The sequence below is a fragment of the Phyllobates terribilis genome, unplaced genomic scaffold (genome assembly GCF_046119375.1).
Source record: "Phyllobates terribilis strain yellow unplaced genomic scaffold, ASM4611937v1 Scaffold_10__3_contigs__length_209671492, whole genome shotgun sequence".
NCBI lineage: Eukaryota > Metazoa > Chordata > Amphibia > Anura > Dendrobatidae > Phyllobates > Phyllobates terribilis.
Genome location: NW_027362770.1, coordinates 109045587 through 109067026, shown reverse-complemented (window position 1 = coordinate 109067026; position 21440 = coordinate 109045587). Strand labels below are relative to the sequence as shown.

The following is a 21440-nucleotide window of genomic DNA, read 5'->3' as shown; positions in this document are numbered from 1 at the left end:
AATTGACTCATGCCTAGTCAAGAAAGACAAGTAATAAATATTTGATCTGACGCGCCCCCTGGGCCGTGTGTGCACGCGTGTGGGTTACCCGGAGCCGGGTCTCTGGGGGTTGTAGTCTCCATGGCGGTGACCCGGTCCGTGGCTCAGGGTGGTCAGACCAGTGGCCGTCTGTTTTATAGGGTTTTTATGATTTAATGTCCGACTACGCCACCCGTGGATTGCGGCTATTATGACCCGCCGCTGCAAGGCAGTCCACTGAGGCTGATGGTGTGTGCAGCAGAGATAGTGTAACTCCCCACGGGAAGAGTATAGCCTCAGGGCAGTGTAATGGATGCTGGGGGTGATGGTGCAGGCGCAGCAGAAATCACACAGAGTCAGTGATGCAGTCCAGGGTCTTTTACTCACAGTTGTTATCCGAGTCAGTTCTGCTGGCAATGACTGCCCAAGCTGTGCTGCGTCCACCAGGTGAGGAAGCTCGGTCAACCCCCAGGCAATTCAGGAGTATGGCACAGGACCCCCTTCTATCCTTTCTCTGGCCTCTCGTGCCCCACCAGTGACCACACTTCTGTCCAGCTGCCTCGGGCCTTCTCTTGGTGAAACCTGTCGCTGGTTTCCCTGACCTTACGTGGTGCCTTCCTAGTGGGTGTAGCAGGTGGTCGCACCAATAGATGATCGCGACCTCCGGTCTTTGGCTGAGGGATAATTTACCTCCACCAACTTGGGAATCCGGTACCCTTCTGCGGCCTGACCCTTCACCCGATATCTCGTGGGTTCTTAGGGACCCTTCTGCCTTCTTGTTTCTGGAGCCTTTCTACTCCTCTTTCTCTACACCTTTCTTCCTTCTCCTTCTCCTCTTCTCCCTTCTGGCTCCGGCCTTCACCCTAGGCCTGCCTTGTGGAGCTGAGCTCAGGCTGAGCCACAGCTCCCTGTCAGCTCTCTCTGGCTGAACTACTTCTCTGAACACTCCCTGACTAAAGATGGCTTCCACCTTTTATCTACTTTACTGTATCTGAGCTCAGGTGACCTGTAACCAATGAGCTACTTCCTATGCTCCAGAAACCGTCCCATTCTGCTCCTACATCACTGGGTTCTCTCCCCCCTCCCCACTCCAGCCAGGGACATGGTCAGTTGTGCCTGCATATATATAAATGGGAGCACCGTCGAGTCTAGTCAGTCGTGCCTGCATAAATGGGAGCACCGTCAAGCTGTCCCCCGGAAATGGGGTGAGTGTGTGTATGCAGCTAACTGAGCCCTGGTCCACACTCCATCCTTACCTGGGAGTGGAATATCACACCTCTGGTTAAGGTGCAATACCCCTGTGGCAACCGAACCCTCGGGGCGTCACAGATCCCTAGATTGTGACCTCCAGAAATGTTGTAGCCTATTGTTTCTTTACCTATTTACCCACCCAATAAATGCAATTGGTCACCAGGTTTTTGCTATCCCACCTGAGAGCAGTGTGACGTCGGGGTAGAGACCCTGATTCCAGAGATATTACTTTCTGGACTGCTGTTTGTCATTGTGCTAAAAATCACAGTTTTCTCTGTTGCAGATCCCCCAGTTCGCTAAATGCTGAGCTCTGTATAAACCCACACACACCTCTGATTGGCAGCTTTGTGTAGTACACTGTGCATAGGCAGAAAGCTGCCAATCAGTGTTGGGATCGTGGTTACATAGAGCTCAAGAATATGGAGGACTACATGGCAGCAGGTTTATTTGTCCTCTAGTAATAATCTCCTGCTGATAAAACTGATTTTATCAAAACTACAGCAAGTAGCCCAGTATGTGACACATTGCTGAAATCGTGGTCTCCATGTCCTATATTATTCTGCTCTTGAATTACTTGTCAGAAACCTGGAGACAAAATTCTATTTAAAAAAGTTTAAACTATATACTCTGTAAGCTGGTTGTTGGACAAATAGTGGATGGGGGATAAACTTGAAGTAATGCTTTAGTACATATAGGACTAAAAGGGGTTAATCGGCCATGACAGGTTGATTTATGAGCAGCTTAATGGCTGCTCACCATAACCCACCCCTGGGTGTGGTTCATTTGGCACAATGAGACCCATTTGTCTCACACATGCCTGTATTTATGGAGGTGTGCAGATCTCCTGGATGGAGTGCCTTTGCTAAAGGACTAAGAAGCTGGCCTGTAAGGCAGGCAGGCTAACCAGCACTATTGTATGGACTTGATATTTTGTTTTACTTTGTGGCTGACAAGGGCGGTATTTGAGTTTCCCGTGATGTGGTTTAGGAGGACTGAAATAAACCAGCCGTACTTTATATAGAAACAGTTCTTGTGATACCTCAGGTTGCTCCCAATTGAGTAGCGTTGTTAGAACCCCAAAGTTGCCAGCATTGTATATTCATGCATAAAGCAATAACAATGATATAAAATATGAGTGAAACACAAAAGAAAGGTAACAGTTGTTTAATCTTATTCATAAGATAGGTCATTCATATCAGATCCATGGGGGTCCAAAACTCCGCATCCCCCTACAATCTGCTGTTTTCAGCTCTGGCAGGTGGATGTCAACAGCGATGAAGTGTGGTGGCCATACTTGGGTACTGCAACTCAGCTCCTATTCACTTCAGTGCAGACTAGGTCATCAATATCATAAGTCTTAAAAACCTTTTTAATGTGATGTGGCGCCCCTGAGGGTTCGACCGCCACAGGGATGCTGCACTTCTCTAATGGAGTGTAGTGTTCCTTCTCTGAGGTAAGAACAGTGTGATGGTCAGGACCCCACCTCCATATCCAACACCACACTTCTCCCACCAGAGGGGGCTAGAATGCACTAGTGCTGCCCCTACTGGAGTTGGGAGAGAGGGGAACCAAGAGATAGGGGAACCAATTTATGTGGCTTGGTCTTTAGTCTTGGTTCTTTTGATGGTTCTTTGACTGTTCTTGATTGTCATCTCCCTCCCTGAACGTGGATCCTGTCTGGACCTGCAGCGGATGGAGACACGGCCCTCGCACCCTGGCCTTGGGTCGAGGGGCAGGTTCGAGTTAACTTATGTCTCAGCCCGGTCAAGGACCATGACCAAGACGGCCCGGAGCTTAGGAGTGTAGCTCCACCGCAAATGGATCCCAGGGAGGATGCAGACGGAGCGGTATACGCCACCTGTCCTCGCCAACCTGATATATTCAGATGGATTCCGACTGCAAGAGGGGTACCGGCCCCCGACACCTGACCTTGCTACTCCATGTCCTGGTCAGGAAAGACCGGTGGGTCCTGAGGATCCCATCGGGTATCGGAAGGAGTGGAGCTGCCACCCGTACTCTTTTTCGGAGAGGAGTTCAGAAGGAGACCCGGTCTATCTACACACACACAGACAGGAAAGGACTCGGCCTGAAGTCTAGGAACACTCTGGTGCGGGGTCCTGATTGAACACTGGACTTACTCGGAGGTTGTCGGCCCCCCCCCCCCCGTCTCTGGTGACCGCAGAACTCCGCGAGGAGCAGTGAGAAGCCTTGCAGCTGTACTCTTCAACGTGAGTAAAAAACCCTGGAAGTTAACCCCTATGTCCTCCGGACTCTTTATTCTGCATTACACCGCACTACGCAGCACCAGACCTCCTAGACTACTACCCCCTCCATCATGTCCCTCTGCCCTGAGGCCCTGCTCTGCCTGTGGGGAGTAGTAGCAACAACTGCTGCCATAACACCATGCCTCAGCGGACTGCAGCAGCGCTGGTGGCCTTCACCAGGTGCCACAGGTGGCGTAGTCGAGATCAGCCACTCAACCCGGATAAGCCCATACCATCTCTTTTGTTTTAGTGTGACGACCCTGGGCACGGAGCAGGTCAGGGCCACGGCTGCACCCCATCTCTACATCTCAGGACCCGACTCCGAGTCCCCCATCTCCCAGGGTAGGGCTTACAGAGGACGCGCGTGAGTCACACAGTGAAACTTCACAAATTTCCCCAGTCTGTACCCCTCAATAGGACATTTCCGTATTGTTGAAAAAATCAGTTTGCCCCTGTTGGTTCAGATAGTGTTTTGCACTATTGGCATCAGGGATCTTGCAATAGTGCAGTTAGACCCATGGCAAGTACAAAAATATCATGATGGTCACTTTACAGTTTTACCATCAGTCACTGAGAAAATAAACTAACTGCGCACATTTTCTACATTTATTTTTTGCATGTACTGTGGTTAACCATTGTTGTCCTTAGCCAGTAAGGGGTTAATAGCTTTCTACACTGACTCTCTGTATCTCTGTAATGTCTCCTCTTGGCTGTGAATAGCTGCTCAAGATGCTGCCCGCGCTTTCAAACGACTCGTTTTCTGTTCCTTTTAATTATGGATGAAAGATAATGAGATGACAAGACTCGGTTCCCCCATTGATGTAACAACAAAGGGGTTTCACTCGACGAGATGGAAAATTGTGGTCAAGCGGTTCGTTTGCATAACGTCAATCATCGCTACAATGGTGCTGGGTGTATATTTAGATTACAATGCTATTATCATACAGATTATATGGTTGGGGGATATGTAGTTGGCATACATTGTTAATTAGTTTTCACACCTTATTATGATCCTCAACATAGGCATGGGTCTCCGAGCCATCGGTAACCCTTCCATGGGTGGGACAAGCTCTATTGGAGCTGAAGGCAAGGGATTTAGAATGTCCCCTAATCTCAGTTCCTAAGGTTCAAAATGAATGATAGCCGTTAGGTAAGAAATGATCAAATGAATGATTGAATGGATCGATCCGTTGAGGGTTGCGTTTGAGTCTAGTTTCCTGAAATTCACGGTTTCACACGAGTTTGAACACTTTATGATTTGAGATTCGGGTAGCCAAAAAAAAAAACCTTGCCCCATTTCCCACACTGCTGAAGCATCAGAGAGTGGGCTAACGTGTTATCGCGTATCCTTTCCATAATTCCCAGCAGCCATGTCATTTGACGAGTTATTATACCTTGTACAGTGGTGATCAGTACCTGGACCATCACAGATCAGCAGCTTTCAGCAAAGCAGAGTAATTTTCAATCCCCAGAGTCACTGGGTAAGTCTTTCTTGTAGAGTATAAGCTCATATGGTCATTGGGGTTAAAATGATAGTAAAAATATTATTATACTCTCCTGCTCTAGGCCCCGACCCTTGTCAAGCTAGCCGCCACTCAACATTTGGTCCTCCACCCAATTTGGATTGGTCTTTTGACTGGATCTTTAAGACCTGAATAGGCCTTGTGTGGTCACTTGGGGTGCAACCACTTGAGGCTTAGGATCTTCAGGCATTGACTAGCTGAAGTGAGTAGAAGAGCAGCTGGAGATCTGCCAAGTATATTCCTATATTATATTTTTTTTTTTTTCAAGAACCTTTTCTCAGACCACTGATTTTAATATGCTTTTGGGTTTAGAGAGACCTCACTGTATAATAAATCTTTTTTGGGGGCAGATTTGGTCTAATTTTTTTAAGCAAATCCAATCTGATGGCCAATTTGAGCAAATGTGCTTAAAATAAATTTCACTGCGGATTTCCACCTCTATATCTGGCAAATCGGCAACATCCTGCCCGTAAAATAGGCAACAGAAAAAAACCTGCAGGATTTGGTGTGGATTTTACTCTGCATATCTGCTTTGTTGTAGACCAGGGGTGGGGAACCTCCAGAGCATAGACCGTTTGCGGCCAGCGAAGTAATTTTCTCCAGCCCCCGGGCAGATTCTGCCTCCCTTTACGCCAGCCGCTGGTCCTTTAATTGCTCCTGACACACTGAACATGCTCACGCAGTGTTAATGTCATGCTAGGTATGGGAAGGACCCAGCGTATGTATGGCGCCCCTGCGGGTCCAGTTGCCACAGAGGTACTGTATCTCACCCAGAGGTGTGGTACCCCACTCCCAGGTAAGGAGGGAGTACTACCCGGGACCCACACACCCACATCCAATACTCTCCACTTCAGTAGGGAAGGGCGAGATTGCTCCTAAGGGAGAGCACAGTCCCTGGTCCCTAGCTGGAGGGTGGAACTAGGTAGAGGAGGTGGGTGGAGGAAGAACAGTGGAGCACAGAGGGTAAGAGTATAAAAGCAAAAGCAAGGGTGGAAGGTTCTAGAGAGAGTTCTGCTCAGGGGAGCAAGGGGAGCAGTTCACACTTCCAGGCTGTGTAAGGGCTATTTGACCAAGAAGGAGAGTGATGGGGTGCTACGCCAGATGACCTGGCCTCTACAGTCACCAGACCTGAACCCAATGGAGATGGTTTGGGGTGAGCTGGACCGCAGAGTGAAGGCAAAAGGACCAACAAGTGCTAAGCATCTCTGGGAACTCCTTCAAGATTGTTGGAAGATGATTTCCGGTGACTACCTCTTGAAGCTCATCAAGAGAATGCCAAGAGTGTGCAAAGCTGTCATCAAAACAAAAGGTGGCTACTTTGAAGAACCTAGAATATAAGACATATTTTCAGTTGTTTCACACTTTTTTGTTAAGTATATAATTCCACATGTGTTAATTCATAGTTTTGATGCCTTCAGTGTGAATGTACAATTTTCATAGTCATGAAAATGACGCGCCCCCGGGGCAATGAGGTACTCTGCAGCCGGGCCTATGGATGCTGGGGGGGGTATATGTCACAGTGGCTGGCCCGGTCCGTGGCCCAGGGCTGTCAACCAAAAAGGGGGATTGGAACTTGGATAGAGATAAAAATAAAGTAAATAGTTTGTGACGCCACCTGTGGTACCTGGTAAGGTTTACCAGCGCTGCTGCAGACCTCCGGGGGGTGATGGGATGGCAGCTGGGATGTTTCTGCTCCCCACAGGCGGAGTGGGCCCCTGGGGCAGTGTGGAGTTTGGTGGGTGGTGATGCTGGGACTTGTAGTGCAGGTGGGATGGGAGTAACTGACAGAGACAGGGGATTCGCTTCAATACCTTTACTGGTGCGGATGTCGGGTACGGTCCAGGGTACTCAGTAGGATGGGTGCACTTCAGGACTTCTCGCCAGTGAGCGGGTAAAAGGCCTCCTGGTTCGTGTCTGCCTCTCTGTATGCTCCTGGCCAGCCTGCAACTGGGCCTAGCTTATGTGTCGTGCTGTTCCTTCACCTGTCGCTCGGTAGTGGGACCTTCTGCTGGCAACCACTATCCCTGGTAACGCTGGGGCCTTCGTGGTTCCTGGTCCTGTTAAGGGTTTAGCTTCAGGTCGTCCAGGGACTTGTAGTCCTCCTGGAATGCCGGTGATCCCTACTGGGTTTAAAGGGACCATGTAGGCGCGGACCCAGTGTCCGGTTTGTATACTGGGGTGAGCCTATGACGCTCCTCTGCCCCCTCAACTCCTCTCTCCTGTCTCCTCTTGCCTTCGGCCACACTCGGTGCCCTCAGAACTCAGCAGCAGACGAGCTGCGTCTTCGCTGCTCTCAGCGTCAGCACGCTCTCAGACTCTGTCTGACTCCTTACTAACTGACTGCCTGTCTCCACCCTCCATATATATATATCCCTAACGGGCTCCCTCTGGTGGTGTGAGGTGGAAGGGTGGAGGTGTTTGTATGTAATGAGGGCCTCTTGTGGAGAAGTCCGTCCATGCACCCTGGGTCCTGTGGTACCTGTGCACAGCAGGGTGCCACAAAAATACAGAAAAATCTTTAAATGAGAAGGTGTGTCCAAACTTTTGGTCTGTACTGTACATCTGTTCAAAACTCTGAGTTTTTTTCAAAAAGAGTTGACTGCTCTCAAGACCGATGCAAACCTGGAAAAGCAGGTGTGAGTAGCAATATCATCCATGCCACCTAACATCACAGCTTCACCAAAGAGAAGCAGCTCCAGCCGTCACATTAGGGGTGAGTTAATTAAATGTTTGACCAAATATAGCAGAATAAATTTCAAGTTGATAATTTTGTACAGCCCCTGAATAGAGGTTATAAATATCGAAATGGCCCTTGGCAGAAAAAAGGTTCTCCACCCCTATTGTAGATGTACCCTTTAACATGAATTAGCAATACCAGCCAACTATAAAAATACATTTCCATGGAGTTCCCATCTTTGCTTGGGTCTCTCCAAACTTTTCCACTTTTTATTACTAGATCCATTTGCTAGGTACCTGTGTGCATTGCACTGAACACACAACCATCATAGTAATCCTACTGGAGAGAAGAACAAGCGGCGTTCTGACTAAACATCAATTGAATTATTTACACTATGTATCCGGCCTATACAGAGGCAGCCCTGGGTAGGAAGTTCCCTCCAACTTCTGTAACTTTGTTGGATCATTCAATTCCCGAAAGCTCCAGAGATTTTATTTGGCCAAAAATACTTGTTTGGAAGCACTTGGCTAGCTCTGCTCATTGTATTACTTCCAGCAAATAAACTATTTAGAAGAAAAATGGAAATGCCAAGAATGTCTATTAAAGCAAAACAGTTAAAACATTTTCTTTATCGATTTTATTTTATTTTTTTTATCTTGTGATTTTGTGTGGACAAAGTTATGAGCTCTTTTTATACAAAAGCATGGCGAATAAATATAAAGATATAGTAAGTATGTATAAACCGTCAGTAATGCTACTGTAGTTGCTGCTTTATCTAGCCATATGCATGTACTGAACAGGCCAGCAGCAGAATAATTTTAGCAGTAAGTGTACTAGTTTTTTGATCACCACATCCAGTAGATGGCAATGGAGACCCTGTCCTTTTTTACTCTAAAGAATCCATTTGCATATATTATTTTCCCGCAAATATTGAATGGCCTCAAAGTCTACCAATGCCATTTTGGAGCTCTCCTTAAATAGAACCTTTTAAACCAATTATTTTATTTTTTTTTAATTTCGACTCTCCATTGCTGAGATGTTGGCAATCAAGGTATTATTTGATACCCATTTGGTTAACTTTTTTAAGCCAGTGGGTGTTATTGGATCATTTTCACTGAGGGTGTTTAATTCTCCTTGTATGAGTTGCCCAATCATAAGCAGGCAGCAACGCAGCAGAAAAAGAACACTCCTATACAATAGCTTAGGTTCCTTAGTGTGTGAAATGTAATGATACAGCCCTGATCTCTTGGTTTATCCTCCTTCATGAGTAGAAAATGCAGCTGAGTTTAGCTGTGTCACATTACAAACCCTTCTATCAGCTCTCCTCTCATAGCACTGTCAGCTCTACTGTACAGCTCCTCCCCGCGCACTGCCTAGCTTAATAGAGATGTCACACTTCTATCTCCTGTGCTAAGGTCAACTTGTAATCGCTCTTCAGTGAGAGCACAACAAGTTACTCATTTGTGAGATTTAATGACATCCATCTCTGGTCTCACTGCAGAGCGATTACAAGATGCTGTGAGCATAAGAGATAAAAATGTGACTCTCCTCCAGACTGGCAATGTAGGGGAAAGTGGAAATACAGTAGAACTGACAATGCTATGAGAGGAATAGAGCAGATATAAGGATTTGTAATGTGACACTGCTAAACTCAGGTGGAGAGGCATGTTCTTCTTTCGTTTGAGTGCTGCTATCTGCTTATGATTGAGGAACTTCTTTATGAAGAAGTACACACCCTTAGTTTTTCCACCATCTGCCACTTGGGCGTAACTTTTTTTAACTCATTAGGTGCCAAATACTTTAGCAAATCAAAGTCTCTTCTCAACGGACAAGCAACATTAAAAAGCTAACCATTAAAAGTTTTATTCCGCTCTTCAGCCACTAATACATCGTGTGACAAGTTAAAAATTTGATGGAAGGTCCAAACATTAATCCTTTTGGACCTTCACTTCATAAAACTTCAGGAAGAATTCTAATATTTTTACCAATATGTTTGGTTAAACCCAAGTATTGAGCATAGTTGTGACTTTTTACATTTACATAGTAGTGTACTCTAGATACACTTTCTATTAAGATATTTCATATTCCCGCATTTCCCACCTCCCAATCTTAGTCAGGAGCCTTAGAAAAACTGTCATCTATTCTCCCAGCACTCCACAGGCATCTGATATTCCAACCATATCCTCAGCCGCTCACCCACTGAGATTAAACTGCTGCATTAATAAGAGTGAGAAATAATCAAAACAAAGTGGACGCCAGTAAAATAAAGGGCAGCTCTCTAATTACTCCACATCAGAGCCGGGAGCTCATTAAATATTCAAGTGACCCTAATGACGGCCGCTGACATTCCATTCATTGCGCAAGCAGTCACTTCCTGCTCCGAGGGATACAGAGACACAGAGGAGGAGGTCTTCATGAATTATTTAATCCATCTCTGAAGATTTGATATCATGGACCGGTTTGGGTTACTAGGTAATGGTTTCTGGTTACCTCAGAGCTCAACTCTTGCTGTGATGTCTACTTCATGAAATGCAGCCTCAGAGCAGGCAATGACCGGAGTATGACCCAGTGAGTTACTCTGGGGTCTGATGGTCCGACTGTTCTTATTGTTCCTAGTTATACGTTGGTTTAGATTGGAAATATGGCAGCATTTACAAGCATTAAGGTCTCTGAGATTATTAATAGGTTACTACTTGTTTTAGGAAAGGTTTTCTCTTTGAGCAACCATAAAAAAGCAACTTTTTAACAAAGCCTTTAGAAGTCATGAAGCATGTTCTGCCTGGAAGTAGGTTTCGCAAGTCAACCGTTCTCTATTAAGTTTCTGATAAGAAGCACATGAGAAGGCTATAAGCAAAGTTTTATAGGGGGTGTAAAGGTAGCATTCACATCTGATGCCTGAGGGGGGCCAACGTTGACCAGTGCCACGCTAAAAATTTTGCGTTTGCCCGACAGTTTAAAATGGTGACCCTAAAGGGGCATCCAAAAATTGAAACTGCAGATATGGATTCTTAACTCAAAAGTTGCTAGATAAGTTCTACTCAATTAAACAATGTTCCTGTCTACTGTCCTTTTACAGATGCGTATTATTTGCAAAGATGTCTCAGCAGAAGCTCTCTATGATGTGCTCCATGACACCAGCTACCGCAAGAAATGGGATACAAACATGATCGATACCTATGACATTGGAAGACTCACGGTCAATGCTGATGTGGGGTACTACTCATGTAAGAGCTTATTCCGAACCTATATATTCAACCTTCTGTTCCAATATTCATGGGCTAATATGGAGTTGAACCACCTTTTTCAGAGTTTCTCTTGTTATAGGAAGACTTTCCACAAGACATTGGAAAGTATGTGTAAAAATGTATATTTAAATGACCATTTGTGTGACCACTGCTGTTGGACAAGAGGGCCTGACTAGTAGTCAGTGTTCCAAGTCTTTACAAGGGGTTTTCTGATGGTGTGAAGTGAACCACTTAAGTATCTCCACACTAAACTGGTCAAACTATATTTTCTTAGGCCTTGTTTTTTGGACTGCTGAGCAGATAAAAGGCCTTTCTTAAACTGTTCGCTCGAAGTTTGAAACTTGCAATTCTCAAAAATATATTGGTATATTGAAAAATGTATATTAAAAACTTAAGCATTCCCTTAAATAGAAGTAATAATTCTGACCCGAACCCTGAAATATAGCTTGGTACCATTAGACCTCCTCCACCAAATTGTACGCTAGGAACTAGGCATTTCAATAGGTGGCAAATTCTTGGCATCTGCCAAACTCCGATTCAAAGTTCACTGTCCAATGAATTTATCAGGGTTTTCACGACAGGTTTTACACAAGACATTTCTCTTAGCAGTTTCCTGGCAAACCATGGCCATAAACTTTTAATGCCCAATACAGAGAAATTTACTTACACAGAAACCCCTTGCTTACATCCACCATCTGGCTGTTGGTCGGTGTAGTGAGCTAGCAGAATAATCTTGACATCAGGTCAAATCCAGAAGGGGAGTTGGCGACAAAATTGAGAAACAGGTAGTCAAAATAGAAGCTAAAGTCAGGAATTAAAACTAGTAGATAAAAACAAGTGCAAAAGCATGCAGTAGACCAGGATAAGTACAGTTTATAACTGGAAGGCAGCAGGAGGAGTGAATAGTGTGGCCCCACCCAAGGATTACAAAAAAAAAATCAGCAATTTTAAGGTGTTAAGCCACAGGCTATTTGTTTTCCTCCACTCCATCTTTATGCTTGGTTTTGAGCATGATAATTTTTGACTTGTGTGCAGCTACCAGACCATGAAACGCTTGATGCAAAGGACTTATCTTTTATATCATTTAGTAGTAACTCTGTAGTAGGTAATGAAATTGGAGATTTCTGCATGACCTACATATCCACACTTGACGGCACAATTCTGTGATTTTGTGCAGTCTGACGCAGTTATACTTGGCAGGGGCAAATCTAGCAGAACAAGACTTTCAAGGTCTGACGCAACAGAGGTGGCATCATATAAAAGAGAGACAATTCCGGAACTCTTATGTACTGCCAACTTTTTTCATGGTGATTACATAACTGTGTGCTTGATTTTATACACATGTTTGCAATGATCTTGACTGAAACACCAGAACCATGTTGCTCTGTTCTATCATCTTATTTTCCTTCATTACAGGGAAGTGTCCAAGTCCACTTAAGAACAGAGATTTTGTGACCCTGAGGTCCTGGTTGCCACTTGGAAGTGATTACATGATAATCAATTACTCAGTGAAGCACCCGGTAAGACCTGAATATGGTTTCAAGCTTGTAGAAACTCATTACATTTATCTAATGAGATCAGTATAAAGGTCAATGCATGCTAAGGAGGAGGTGTCACATTGCTTCATATAGAAACCAGTTTTTTTCTAGCATAGTTTCGTCACAGTTCTGTAATAACTTGAGAATTTTCAAGTAGCCAAGAATGAATTAAACATTCTCAAGATTAAAAGTTTCCACGCGCCCAAATTCCTATTTGACTGGTAGCCTATTTTTAATTTTTCACAAAGATGCACAACCTATGAAACCCACCTCCCTAAATTGGTGTATATTGGAGTACCTGAACAACAAAAGCTACCTAGACAGAACAATGCTACCTCTGCATCTCCTGGAGCCAATTGAAGCCTGGCCCTGGTTCACGAGGGGCTTATAGACCTCTCTACCATATGAGAAGGCACCAGTACTAGAAGGGTATGATCAGACTAGCGTAGAGAATTGGATGCTATATGCAAATGACACCCGGCTCAAACTCGTGAGCTGAGAGTCATTTTACTGTAATCCAATTCTCTCGCATGCGCGAATCTGATTACAGGTGCAGAGAAGATGGAGAAATTTTAATTTTTACATCTTCTCCATTGTGTGAGTCACCCTATATCAGACTACACTTGGATGACATCAGAGTGCAGTCCTATGTTTTGCACACACTCATAGACTTGTATGGGTGTGTGCCGTTTCACATACGCTGACAATCGCAGCTTGCGGCAAATTTATTTTTTTTCTCATACGGACTCTGCACGAGAAAATAAACGCTGGTCGGCACTGCTCCTTAGCATAACATTGGAGCTAGTGCTATCCGATGAAACCTTGCACAGCACTCGTCCGAGTTATACGCTGGCTACTCATCAGTGTGAGCGAACCCTAAATCTCACATGGTAGGAGTGAACCAACTTTAACAGATTTTGCTTTAGTGCCCAGGCATAAATTAGGCTCCACAGAATAAAACTCAGTCCTTGCAGTCTCCAGCTTTTTCTCCTTGTTCTGATGAAACTCCTTGTCTTTGCTGTCTCCTTCCTTCTCTCTCTCTGTTCTGGTGTAACGCTTAGTCCTTGCTGTCTCCTGCCTTTTCTCCCTGTTCTGGTGTCCCGCTTAGTCCTTGCAGTCTCCTGCCTTCTCTCCCTGTTCTGGTGTACCACTTAATCCTTGCCGTCTCCTGCCTTCTCTCCCTTTTCTGGTGTACTGCTTAGTCCTTGCTGTCTTCGGCCTTTTCTCCCTGTTCTAGTGTACTGCTTAGTCCTTGCCGTCTCCGGCCTTTTCTCCCTGTTCTAGTGTACTGCTTAGTCCTTGCCGTCTCCGGCCTTTTCTCCCTATTCTGGTGTAACGCTTAGTCCTTGCCGTCTCCTGCCTTCTTTCTGTTCTGGTGTAACGCTTAGTCCTTGCCGTCTCCGGCCTTCTCTCTCTTCTGGTGTACCGCTTAGTCCTTGCCGTCTCCTGCATTTTCTCCCTGTTCTAGTGTACTGCTTAGTCCTTGCCGTCTCCGGCCTTTTCTCCCTATTCTGGTGTAACGCTTAGTCCTTGCCGTCTCCTGCCTTCTCTCTGTTCTGGTGTAACGCTTAGTCCTTGCCGTCTCCGGCCTTCTCTCCCTGTTCTGGTGTAACGCTTAGTCATTGCCGACTCCTGCCTTCTCTCCCTGTTCTGGTGTAACGCTTAGTCCTTGCAGTCTCCTGCCTTTTCTCCCTGTTCTAGTGTACTGCTTAGTCCTTGCAGTCTCCTGCCTTCTCTCCCTGTTCTGGTGTACCGCTTAATTATTGCCATCTCCTGCCTTCTCTCTCTCTGTTCTGGTGTACCGCTTAGTCCTTGCCGTCTTCTGCCTTCTCTCTGTTCTGGTGTACTGCTTAGTCCTTGCCGTCTCCTGCCTTTTCTCCCTGTTCTGGTGTAATGCTTAGTCCTTGCTGTCTCCTGCCTTTTCTCCCTGTTCTGGTGTACCGCTTAATCCTTGCAGTCTCCTGCCTTCTCTCCCTGTTCTGGTGTACTGCTTAGTCCTTGCAGTCTCCTGCCTTCTCTCCCTGTTCTGGTGTACCGCTTAATTATTGCCATCTCCTGCCTTTTCTCCCTGTTCTGGTGTAATGCTTAGTCCTTGCCGTCTCCGGCCTTTTCTCCCTGTTCTGGTGTGCCGCTTAATCCTTGCCGTCTCCTGCCTTCTCTCTCTCTGTTCTGGTGTACCGCTTAGTCCTTGCCGTCTTCTGCCTTCTCTCTGTTCTGGTGTACTGCTTAGTCCTTGCCGTCTCCTGCCTTTTCTCCCTGTTCTGGTGTAATGCTTAGTCCTTGCTGTCTCCTGCCTTTTCTCCCTGTTCTGGTGTACCGCTTAATCCTTGCAGTCTCCTGCCTTCTCTCCCTGTTCTGGTGTACTGCTTAGTCCTTGCAGTCTCCTGCCTTCTCTCCCTGTTCTGGTGTACCGCTTAATTATTGCCATCTCCTGCCTTTTCTCCCTGTTCTGGTGTGCCGCTTAGTCCATGCCGTCTCCTGCCTTCTCTCTCTCTGTTCTGGTGTACTGCTTAGTCCTTGCCGTCTCCTGCCTTTTCTCCCTGTTCTGGTGTACCGCTTAATCCTTGCAGTCTCCTGCCTTCTCTCCCTGTTCTGGTGTACTGCTTAATCCTTGCCGTCTCCTGCCTTCTCTCTGTTCTGGTGTAACGCTTAGTCCTTGCAGTCTCCTGCCTTCTCTCCCTGTTCTGGTGTACCGCTTAATTATTGCCATCTCCTGCCTTCTCTCCCTATTCTGGTGTACTGCTTAGTCCTTGCCGTCTTCTGCCTTCTCTCTCTGTTCTGGTGTACCGCTTAGTCCTTGCAGTCTCCTGCCTTCTCTCTCTTCTGGTGTACTGCTTAGTCCTTGCTGTCTCCGGCCTTTTCTCCCTGTTCTAGTGTACTGCTTAGTACTTGCCGTCTCCTGCATTTTCTCCCTGTTCTGGTGTACTGCTTAGTCCTTGCCATCTCCTGCCTTCTCTCCCTGTTCTGGTGTAACGCTTAGTCCTTGCCGTCTCCTGCCTTCTGTCTGTTCTGGTGTAACGCTTAGTCCTTGCCGTCTCCTGCCTTCTGTCTGTTCTGGTGTAATGCTTAGTCCTTGCCGTCTCCTGCCTTCTCTCCCTGTTCTGGTGTAACGCTTAGTCCTTGCAGTCTCCTGCCTTCTCTCTCTGTTCTGGTGTAACGCTTAGTCCTTGCTGTCTCCTGCCTTCTCTCTCTTCTGGTGTAAAGCTTAGTCCTTGCAGTCTCCTGCCTTCTCTCCCTGTTCTGGTGTAACGCTTAGTCCTTGCCGTCTCCTGCCTTCTCTCCCTGTTCTGGTGTAACGCTTAGTCCTTGCCGTCTCCTGCCTTCTCTCTGTTCTGGTGTAACGCTTAGTCCTTGCAGTCTCCTGCCTTCTCTCCCTGTTCTGGTGTACTGCTTAATCCTTGCCATCTCCTGCCTTCTCTCTCCGTTCTGGTGTAACGCTTAGTCCTTGCAGTCTCCTGCCTTCTCTCTCTGTTCTGGTGTAACGCTTAGTCCTTGCCGTCTCCGGCCTTTTCGCCCTATTCTGGTGTCCCGCTTAGTCCTGGCAGTCTCCTGCCTTCTCTCCCTGTTCTGGTGTACTGCTTAATCCTTGCCATCTCCTGCCTTCTCTCCCTGTTCTGGTGTCCCGCTTAGTCCTTGCAGTCTCCTGCCTTCTCTCCCTGTTCTGGTGTAACGCTTAGTCCTTGCAGTCTCCTGCTTTTTCTCCCTGTTCTGGTGTACTGCTTAGTCCTTGCCGTCTCCTGCCTTTTCTCCCTGTTCTGGTGTGCTGCTTAGTCCTTGCCGTCTCCTGCCTTTTCTCCCTGTTCTGGTGTGCCGCTTAATCCTTGCCGTATCCAGCCTTCTCTCCCTATTCTGGTGTACTGCTTAGTCCTTGCCGTCTTCTGCCTTCTCTCTCTGTTCTGGTGTACCGCTTAGTCCTTGCCGTCTTCTGCCTTCTCTCTCTGTTCTGGTGTACCGCTTAGTCCTTGCCGTCTTCTGCCTTCTGTCTGTTCTGGTGTAACGCTTAGTCCTTGCCGTCTCCTGCCTTCTCTCTGTTCTGGTGTAACGCTTAGTCCTTGCAGTCTCCTGCCTTCTCTCCCTGTTCTGGTGTACCGCTTAATTATTGCCATCTCCTGCCTTCTCTCCCTATTCTGGTGTACTGCTTAGTCCTTGCCGTCTTCTGCCTTCTCTCTCTGTTCTGGTGTACCGCTTAGTCCTTGCAGTCTCCTGCCTTCTCTCTATTCTGGTGTACTGCTTAGTCCTTGCTGTCTCCGGCCTTTTCTCCCTGTTCTAGTGTACTGCTTAGTACTTGCCGTCTCCTGCATTTTCTCCCTGTTCTGGTGTACTGCTTAGTCCTTGCCATCTCCTGCCTTCTCTCCCTGTTCTGGTGTAACGCTTAGTCCTTGCCGTCTCCTGCCTTCTGTCTGTTCTGGTGTAACGCTTAGTCCTTGCAGTCTCCTGCCTTCTCTCTCTGTTCTGGTGTAACGCTTAGTCCTTGCTGTCTCCTGCCTTCTCTCTCTTCTGGTGTAAAGCTTAGTCCTTGCAGTCTCCTGCCTTCTCTCCCTGTTCTGGTGTAACGCTTAGTCCTTGCCGTCTCCTGCCTTCTCTCTCTGTTCTGGTGTAACGCTTAGTCCTTGCCGTCTCCTGCCTTCTGTCTGTTCTGGTGTAATGCTTAGTCCTTGCAGTCTCCGGCCTTCTCTCCCTATTCTGGTGTAACGCTTAGTCCTTGCAGTCTCCGGCCTTCTCTCCCTATTCTGGTGTAACGCTTAGTCCTTGCATTCTCCGGCCTTCTCTCTCTGTTCTGGTGTAACGCTTAGTCCTTGCCGTCTCCTGCCTTCTGTCTGTTCTGGTGTACTGCTTAGTCCTTGCAGTCTCCGGCCTTCTCTCCCTATTCTGGTGTAACGCTTAGTCCTTGCAGTCTCCGGCCTTCTCTCCCTATTCTGGTGTAACGCTTAGTCCTTGCATTCTCCGGCCTTCTCTCTCTGTTCTGGTGTAACGCTTAGTCCTTGCCGTCTCCTGCCTTCTGTCTGTTCTGGTGTAACGCTTAGTCCTTGCCGTCTCCTGCCTTCTCTCTGTTCTGGTGTAACGCTTAGTCCTTGCTGTCTCCTGCCTTTTCTCCCTGTTCTGGTGTAACGCTTAGTCCTTGCAGTCTCCTGCCTTCTGTCTGTTCTGGTGTACTGCTTAATCCTTGCCGTCTCCTGCCTTCTCTCTGTTCTGGTGTACCCAATTCCATGAATTTCTTGTTCTATGGTATCGCGTATCGACAAATTAAAAGCTAGAAAAATCAACTGATATATTATTTTATTTATCTGTCTCTATACACTATGACAGTCAATGGTGAGCTGGCTGGGAAAATACACTAGATGCCTAATGAGTATTCTGTGTTTTGGTATAAATTGAGAGAATATTACACTAGGCCTTTCCTTATGATGTGTGGCGCAAATAAATATGGAAACATATTTTGGTGACAAATGAGCTTTAAAAAAGCTGTCAACATGTAATGTAAGGGCAGATACCCTGATTCTAGTGATGTCACTTACTGGGCTGTGTTTTGCTGTTTCAATAACATCAGTGTTTTATCAGCAGGAGATTATTACTAAAGGACTAGGTGCTTCATGCCTCCTAGTTTAACCACTCCACAAACACTGATTAGCATATTTCTATCAATATACAGTGTACACAGAAAGCTGCCAATCAGTGATGTGGGTGGAGTTATACAAAGCTCAGCTTTCTGAGCTCTGCTAGATCTGCAACAGAGAAAACAGTGATTCTAAGTGACACATTGCAGGAATCAAGGTCTTTGTCCCTACATCATGCTGCCATCAGATTACATAGAAAAAACCTGCTGACAGATTCCCTTTAGAGAAGATCTTTTGTGATTTTATTTTTACCTGGTGTAAATTCCGCTGTTCTCCTGAATCTGATAGTTTTTCTTTTATCCCCCTCTTTTTTTGTATAGGGCCACGCCCAGTTGGCCAAACAGCTTAGATTTTTTTTTTTTTTTAATGTGGGGAAAATGGGCCATATCTCAGGAATGGAAAGGCGCAGGAACAAATGTAAAGCAACGGCAGATTCAGGAGAACGGCAACATTTACTTATTCTATACTTTTATCTCAATGACTTCCATTCCCTTACAGAAACATCCTCCAAGAAAAGACTTTGTCAGAGCAGTTTCCTTGCAGACTGGATATTTAATTAAAGCCAACGGAGACAATAGTTGTGTTCTTTACTACCTTACACAAGTCGACCCGAAAGGTAATGTGACATTGTATCCGTTTCATGGCTCAGTATTGGTTCTAAGAAAGAATAATAAATCTTGTAAAATCCATATTTTTGCATTGATAAATAACTTTTAGGTTCTCATGGACAACATGATATATTGGCTGAGCTGTGAATCTGGGATTCCAAGACTTTTGGAAACAATACTTTCACCCCATGCATCATTGTGTCACGTTGGCTCCCATGATGATGCACTCCGATCCTGCTCCGTCTGACTGCACCCTAATAATTGGACATACATAAGACTTGCATGAGATGCCAGTCACGTGTTATATGCAATTCTACAGCCAGTCAGTGATGCCAATACAATTACTCATGGAGGCTATACCAAACTAAATACAGACATTCCCCTATGACCCAACAGCAAAAAGCTTTACTGAAAATAATAAACATTGGGGTATTAGTTGCACTTTTGGCCGCCATGAAAATCTTGAGCAAAGTACCCACATTGGGTATAATTTTTTTACAAGTCTGCAGATTGTAGCATGCAGTGAACCTATTTGTCCATTAGGTGGTGCTGTTGATTTGAAGAAAACACAACCCTGTAGACTTTTTGAAGCTGTAGTAGAGTATTTCACAGTCTAAAAACATGTTACAACGTATAAAAATGGCAGAACTGGTGGATTTTACAGTTCTGTGGGTAAAGTGTGATTTTTTTTTTTTTTTTATATTGAAGGATCATTACCAAAGTGGGTGGTGAATAAAGTTTCTCAATTTGTGGCTCCAAAGGTAAGAAGGTTTCATAACTAAATATATATTATAGTGCTAAAGCAGTAAAATAAATCCAAGGATGCAGTGATCAAAATTATACATATATATATATATATATATATATATATATATATATATATATATATATATATATATATATATATATATATGTGTGTGTGTATGTTATACAGTACAGACCAAAAGTTTGGACACACCTTCTCATTTAAAGATTTTTCTGTATTTTCATGACTTTGAAAATTGTACATTCACACTGAAGGCATCAAAACTATGAATTAACACATGTGGAATTATATACTTAACAAAAAAGTGTGAAACAACTGAAAATATGTCTTATATTCTATGTCAGGGGTCTCAAACGCGCATGCGGCCCCCTCCGGCTGCTTCTTGCGGCCCACAGACACATAGACCCCGTAATGATCGCGGCTCTCTCCAGCAGCTGACAGGTGAGAATCTTCTTTTTTTTTTTTCTCTGCCATGTGAAATACAGCACAGGGGGACCCTGACCGCAGTATGGGGGGGACGGGGACCCTGACCGCAGTATGGGGGGAACCTGGATGGGGGACCATGTCTGCAATATGGGACACCTGGATGGGAGACCATGTCTGCAATATGGGGGACCTGGATGGGAGAACATGTCTGCAATATGGGGGACCTGGATGAGAGACCATGTCTGCAATATGGGACACCTGGATGGGAGACCATGTCTGCAATATGGGGGACCTGGATGGGAGACCATGTCTGCAATATGGGAGACCTGGATGGGAGACCATGTCTGCAATATGGGGGACCTGGATGGGAGAACATGTCTGCAATATGGGGCACCTGGATGGGAGACCATGTCTGCAATATGGGGCACCTGGATGGGAGACCATGTCTGCAATATGGGGCACCTGGATGGGGGACCATGTCTGCAATATGGGGGACCTGGAGGGGAGACCATGTCTGCAATATGCTGGACCTGGAGGGGAGACCATGTCTGCAGTATGGGGGACCAGTTCAAAAGGTGTATAGAAAATAAAATGTTATCACTAAAAATGTCACTTTGTCATGCAAATAATGCGGCCTCCCAAATTAAATGTTTTTCTGTGTGCGGCCCATATACCCAGCTGAGTTTGAGACCCCTGTTCTAGGTTCTTCAAAGTAGCCACCTTTTGCTCTGATGACTGCTTTGCACACTCTTGGCATTCTCTTGATGAGCTTCAAGATGTAGTCACCGTAAATGGTTTTCACTTCACAGGTATGCCCTGTCAGGTTTAATAAGTGGGATTTTTTGCCTTATAAATGGGGTTGGGACCATCAGTTGTGTTGTGCAGAAGTCTGGTGGATACACAGCTGATAGTCCTACTGAATAGACTGTTAGAATTTGTATTATGGCAAGAAAAAAGCAGCTAAGTAAAGAAAAACGAGTGGCCATCATTACATTAAGAAATGAAGGTCAGTCAGTCCGAAAAATTAGGCAAACTTTGAAAGTGTCCCCAAGTGCAGTTGCAAAAACCATCAAGCGCTACAAAGAAACTGGCTCACATGAGGACTGCCCCAGGAAAGGAAGACCAAGAGTCACCTCTGCTTCTGAGGATAAGTTTATCCAAGTCACCAGCCTCAGAAATCACAGGTTAACAGCAGCTCAGATTAGAGACCAGGTCAATGCCATACAGAGTTCTAGCAGCAGACACATCTCTTCAACAACTGTTAAGAGGAGACTTTGTACAGCAGGCCTTCATGGTAAAATAGCTGCTAGGAAACCACTGCTAAGGACAGGCAACAAGCAGAAGAGACTTGTTTGGGCTAAAGAACACAAGGAATGGACATTAGACCAGTGGAAATCTGTGCTTTGGTCTGATGAGTCCAAATTTGAGATCTTTGGTTCCAACCACCGTGTCTTTGTGCGACGCAGAAAAGGTGAACGGATGGACTCTACATGCCTGGTTCCCACCGTG

The 21440-nt window shown here is 45.8% G+C and overlaps 1 protein-coding gene and 1 long non-coding RNA gene across 2 annotated transcripts in view; one reads left to right on the top strand and one right to left on the bottom strand.

Annotated features, from left to right (window-relative positions):
- The window catches only part of LOC141164450 (uncharacterized), a 42641-nt gene extending 30768 nt beyond the window's left edge, over window positions 1–11873 (bottom strand). The window contains exon 1 of the long non-coding RNA XR_012250909.1: window positions 11646–11873. This is a non-coding gene — a long non-coding RNA (uncharacterized lncRNA). The remainder of the gene's footprint in view (window positions 1–11645) is intronic.
- LOC141164449 (START domain-containing protein 10-like) overlaps window positions 1–21440 on the top strand; it is an 87372-nt gene that overhangs the window by 61084 nt on the left and 4848 nt on the right. The window contains exons 3-6 of the mRNA XM_073649738.1: window positions 10810–10957; window positions 12395–12498; window positions 18630–18747; window positions 19448–19500. Of these exons, the coding sequence (XP_073505839.1) occupies window positions 10810–10957; window positions 12395–12498; window positions 18630–18747; window positions 19448–19500 (423 nt within the window). The remainder of the gene's footprint in view (window positions 1–10809; window positions 10958–12394; window positions 12499–18629; window positions 18748–19447; window positions 19501–21440) is intronic.